General features: G+C 64.4%; 1 protein-coding gene across 2 annotated transcripts in view; it reads left to right on the forward strand.

Annotated features, from left to right (window-relative positions):
* NFATC1 (nuclear factor of activated T cells 1) overlaps positions 1-5,759 on the forward strand; it is a 92,033-nt gene that overhangs the window by 18,037 nt on the left and 68,237 nt on the right. For both annotated transcript variants that reach the window (XM_006913740.2, XM_015590831.2), the window contains exon 3: positions 1,976-2,135. In XM_006913740.2, the coding sequence (XP_006913802.2) occupies positions 1,976-2,135 (160 nt within the window). The remainder of the gene's footprint in view (positions 1-1,975; positions 2,136-5,759) is intronic.

The raw sequence follows: 5,759 nt of genomic DNA on the forward strand, positions 1-5,759 counted from the left end.
TCTCTCTCTCTCTCTCTTTTAATTTCCTGGGAGTCAGAGGGACCTAACTTTTTATTTGCTTCCTTTTCTGTTTGTAGTGAAAGATGTCTTATTACTCAGGTCAGCAGTTTACGTGTAACGAAGGGCAGCACAGTGGGTGCTGTCGACAGAGGCCCGGCCGCTGGCAGCAGGGTCTCGGGATCTCGGGGTCTTGGCGGCACTTGCTGGTGCCATCTGTCTGGGGGCCGGGGCGGGCTCCATGAAGTGGTGGTCACGTGTCGGCCCAGCGGCCCTGGCCCCCGCCCCGGCCCCTGCGGGCGGCCCAGCGGGCAGCGGCCGCTCCTTCCTCCTGGCAGAGTTGCCGGAAACGGAGCAGGGACGCTGCTGACCTCAGGCAGGAAGTGCCCCTGCCGGCCTCAGCCCCTGAGGCTGCCGCACGCATCACGGCGCATCTCTGGTCAGGAGCTCTCGCCCGGCTGCGGTGCCGTGTCGCTCAGAGGTGGCACTGCATCTGACGGTGGCTGGCACACATGCCCAGCCCCGCGACTCCGCATGTTCTCATTCTCAGGCTCGGGCGTGTTTGTTCCACGTTTATTGCTCAAGTTATAGGGTTGAACTTCTCTAGTGGTGACAGAGGTTGTGCTGGGTGAGAAGCATGGTGGCCACTGGCGTCATGTGGACTCTGAGGGGCGTCCTCCTCCATCACGCTCATGTCTGCTGGGTCGTAGGTTGGTGGCAAAGAGCAGTGGTCGCCAATCTTTTTGGCCCCAGGGACTGGTGGTCCCATGAGAATCTAGTGCCTGCTGATCTGAGGCGGAGCTGAGGCGGTGATGCTGGCGCTGGGGAGCGGCTGCAAACACAGATGAAGCTTCACTCGTTAGCCCACCACTCCCCTCCTGCTCGGTGGCCCATTCCTGACAGGCCAGGGACCGGGACCGGCCTGCAGCCTGGGGATTGGGGACCCCCAGCATAGAGGGCTTTAAGCGAAGCCACCAGGCAGAGGCACAGAGGGAGGGAGGGAGGCCCCGGGCTTGAGGCGGCCCTACATGGGACCGCTTTCAGAGCAGAGGGCTGAGGGCTGTGGGAGACTGTCCCCCATGAGCCCCCCATGTGGGAGCCGTTCCTGTGCTGAGAGGCTGTCCTTGGCCCCACGCCCACGGCCGGGCCCTCCAGCCGCTGGCTGCTGGCCCGTATCTTGGGGTCCCATTATGATCTGGAGGTTCCGACTGGGGCACAGCCTCCTCGTGCTTACACGTCTCGGGGTTGCCGAGGGGAAGTGCGTGCAGCTGCTGGCTCACCAGGGGTCGGCACGGGCAGCGTGGCTCTTTTCTGTCGGGACCCCACAGCACGTCCTGCGGGGGTAGGAGGGGCCCTTGGGGTCGTGCAGACCTGGCTTCGGGCACCTGGCCCACCTTGCAAAGCCCAGTCCCTCACCTACAGAATGGGCTGTTGTGTCTACATGCAGTGCCCTGGGCTCTGGGGACACACGCCACGCTCTCGCCCTTACCCCTCGCCAGTGCCAAAACTTAGTGTCACCTCTGGGTGACATTAAGTAACAAACAAGCTCACAGAGAGCCCTCCTGGCTGCACAGCTGTTCTCTCGGTCCCCACTGGGCAGGCTGTCCCGTTGGTCTGCACGAGTCATGGGGTTTGGGGGCCGCCAGCCCCAGAGGGTGGTGTGGGGAGGGACAATCAGGCTCGCGAGGTCTCAGACCTGGCACGACCCTCCGTGATTCCAGAAAGATCTTTGATTAGTGCTGCACCCTGCCTCAATCTCATGGAGGTTACGTAATTGACGGGGGCCTGCCGTGGAAGGCGCGTGTGGGAAGTGTCTCCCTCGGCCACGTCGCGGAGATGGCCAGGCCCTAGCCGCACGCGGTCACGTGGACGCCGGCTCTGGAGACTTCCGAGTCGCTCCCGGCAAGACCGGGCCTCGCAGTGGGGGCGCAGGCGCTGGGTGGCCTGCGCTCACGTCTAACGCTCTGCCTCCCTCCAGCCCGACCCTGCCCGCTCTGGACTGGCAGCTGCCGTCGCACTCGGGACCCTACGAGCTGAGGATCGAGGTGCAGCCGAAGTCGCACCACCGAGCCCACTACGAGACGGAGGGCAGCCGGGGGGCCGTGAAGGCGTCAGCCGGAGGACACCCCAGCGTGCAGGTAGCGCGTCGGCCGGGCAGCTTGGTGGGGACGCCCGACGGTGCCGCCCGGCCGCCCCCTTCCGAGCGTGTCCCGCGTCACGGCTGGTCTGGCGGCGGCTCCGCACACTCAGGCACGCCCCCGCCTCTGCCCTCGGTGTGCTCGGTGGCCAGAGGGGACATCGTAGGCCCCTGTTACCGCAACTTATCTGTCAGCTGCAGTCACCGAACCTCGGCTGCGTGGAAATGGGAACCCCTCTGCAGCGAAGCTGCGCTTCGGGGATGCAAAACCTGGCCCGGGGCCGGACGGGTAGCCTGTCCGCCGGGGGGGACGGAGTGGGCGGCGTTGCTGATGGGGCGTGGCTTGTGGTGCGTCACTGAGTGACTTCAGCCGCCAGCCCTGCTGCTCTTCATCTGGATGGACACTGTCCACCTGTGCCAGCGGCTCTGACACGGAAAAGTAGCGGGGAGGGAAACTGAGGTCGAGGAGAGTGGCTTGGCCAGGAGAGCCGGGGGCAGTGAGGACCCGCCCCCTTCCCGCGAGGGGCTGGCGGGCAGGGGGCTGGGGCGCCCTGTGCGCTATTTGATTCTTGAGGTTCGTTGGGATGGGAAACGTGAACGGAAATGAGTGTAACCTGGAGACAGAACTGCTTACTTTGAGGAGCTTCCTTGTAACAAATTCGCGGGAAGAGCTTTATCCGAACCGAGGAGAGAAGCCCGTGTCTGCTGAGAGGGGGCCGAACTCTGCTCCCAGTGGCCTGGCCATAGGTTTCAGCCTGGCCGTGGTGCCCACGTCCACCCTGCGCGTGTACCCCACACATGGGATGCACCAGTGGGGGACACAGGTCTCCTCGTGACCACGCCCCCACACAGGGAGAGACAGGCAGTGTGCACAGGAGTGTCCAGTGTGGTGGTCAGGGCCAGGTGAAGATTGAAGTCCAGGGGTCTGGGGCTACGGGTATTTCTGGGAGTGGCCTGGTGCCGTCCCGCAGGCTGCAGGCCCTTTGTGACCCACGGTCATGGGCAGAGCCCAGCAAAACAGGGGCGCACGGCCTCCCTGCTCTGTCCAGCCGAGCCCTGCCCTGCCCTGCCCTGCTCAGAAATGTCCGGTCCTGCCAGCATATGGGTCAGGTGGGGGGCGGGGGAGTGTGTGCCTGGCCCGCGGCAGAGCCCTGGGCCTCTCCCTCGGGACTGGCCCTGTTCCTGGACCCCTGCCCTGTCCCCAGACCTCTGTCCTGTTCCCGGACCCCTGCCCTGTCCCCAGACCTCTGTCCTGTTCCCGGACCCCTGCCCTGTCCCCAGACCTCCGTCCTGTTCCTGGACCCCTGCCCTGAACCATTGCCTCCCGGGCTGCTTTCTGAAGTCGCCGAGGCCGAGATTGGCTGCTCAGCCTCTTGCATGTGGCCTAACAGCGGGTCAGCACAGCTGACCGAGATTCCTCGGCCACCACCATAGGTCTGCCACAGCGTGTCCCGTCCCCACGGACCAGCCTTTGATCTGGACGTCTTCAGTGGTTGACTTGATCCACTCCGCCTCCCTCTGTAAAACCGAGGTTGTCAGACTGTGGCTCCCGCCCGGCCTCACAGGGCCGCACGACACACAAGGCTGTGCTGGGCGGAGCTGGGGCCCGGTGGCCCAGTGGTCCATCCCCGTGGAGGGCCTGCCCGAGGCATCAGGCCCAGGGCAGCCCGTGCGGGCTCACGCGGGGGAGGCCGACAGGCACGCACCACGCAGGGAGCCGCCTGGGGGTGGCCCCGCCTCACAGCGCTCTGGGGACACCACTTACCCGGAGTCACCGCGGTCATGGCTGGCAGGAAGGGAGCTGCGGGCACCACAGCAGGGACACAGTGTCGCCACCCTTCTCCAGCTGCTCTGTGAACTCCCAGACGGGCTGTTTGGCGGGCGTCAGAGGTCCCTTTGGTCACATGTGAGCTAATAAGCCGTACGTGCCCTGGACCCTGACGTGACAGCCACGATGGGGGTGAGTTTGGCCCCGCCCAGAGCTCCAGGCCGTGCAGTGTTGACAAAGGGTGCTTCTCCCCAATCTGCACCCCCCACAGACTGGGCGCCCCACCCTGCCATCCAGGGAATGATGCAAGCGGAGAAGGTGCCCAGCAGGGCATCGTAGTTTTATTAATTTTATTCCATCTAGGTAAATAAAAAGCTTGCGAGGGACGGAGGGCACGGAGGCAAATGGCCGTCCGCCCAGGCGAGAGCCAGCACGGCAGGGAAGGTGCTGGGAGGGCGGCCCTCGGCCGGGCTCGGGGACGGCGGGTTCTGTGGCTGTGCGCTTGGTGCCAATTACTACCTGCCTGGCGAGCTGCTCGGCGCGGCACCGCGGCCGCTGGCATTTTAGCCGCCGTCTTCCCGGGCGGGGGCAGGTCAGGCGGCGCCTGCGTTCAGCCGGTCACCACAGGCGCTGCGGTCCCTCCCTGCTGAGGTCTGCACGGAACGAGAGCGCGAGGCGTGCGGCGGAAGGGACGGCACAGCGGAGGGGCCGGGAGGAGAAATGGAAATGAGGCAGCAGAGAAACGGGGGCCGCGTCCCCTCGCGATCCTGTCACCTGTCACCGGGGGCGCTGGCCCCGAGGGGGCGGGGTGTGGGCGCACGTGTGTCACCGTTTGTCCTTGGAATGCGAAGTACAGCTCACGGTGGCCGGCCGTCTGCACGTGTGGCCGAGGACCGTCCAGGCGGGGCCGAGCGAGAGGAGGGTGGTCAGCCCTGGGGTTTGGCGAGGTGGCCCCCAACTCAGCCGGGGCCCCCAGTGAGGTGCTGGCTCCTGCACACAGGGTGACAGGGCCGCACAGCGCTGCTGTCCGTTCCTGCCGGCCGATCTCTCAGGCACTCGGTGGTGTTCGCCACCCGTGTAGACCACACACAGAGAACCGAGGCCTTTTGGAGAAATCAGCACTTGAAACTGAATTTTAAATATCTTACAAACGTGACCTCCGAAATGATTCCAAGTCAAATGACAGCAAAATGGGAAAGGCCGGCGAAGGGCTTGAGCAGAACACACGCCCCCTCCCCGCCCCCTCACAGCTGAAACCGAAAACTGCCGGTGCTCGCAGCAGAAAATGTCAGGCCGACTCCGTCGGGAGAGCTCGTTGGTGAGAAATTAGTCACCTAGAGTTCTCGGATCCATCAGTGGCAAAGTGAGTTTATGTCCATGCAAGTGCGAGGCCAGCAGTTAAAAAGAGGGGATTTGGGGGTTTGTTTTCTTTTTTGGTCGGAGGACCACATATTGGATAAAAATAGAACTTGCACATAATTATAAAACAAACGAAAATGGAAAACTCGCCCGGTTGCCGTGAGAGCCGGCAACCACGAGCCTTGCCGGAGCTGGGTTATTTTAGCGCATCCTGTGGCTCCGGCAGCCAGTGCCCTCTCCTCCCTCTTCAGAAACGGCTGTGGCCACTGTGCGGGCGGCGGGACACAGCTGGCCCGTGTGGCCGGCCAGAGTCGCCCCTCCCATGGGGCGCTCAGGAGTCACTCATGTGGCCTGCACCGAGGGGCGCTGGCCAGGGGAAGCGTGCATCTCCGCGTGCCCGCAGCTTGGCCCTGCACGCCCAGAGTCTGCGTGAAGCCAGGGCCTGCAGAGGGGAAGTGCCGAGATGTCCGATCGCGGGGGGCCGTGAGGACGGGTAGT

This window comes from Pteropus alecto, unplaced genomic scaffold (assembly GCF_000325575.1).
Source record: "Pteropus alecto unplaced genomic scaffold, ASM32557v1 scaffold14, whole genome shotgun sequence".
NCBI lineage: Eukaryota > Metazoa > Chordata > Mammalia > Chiroptera > Pteropodidae > Pteropus > Pteropus alecto.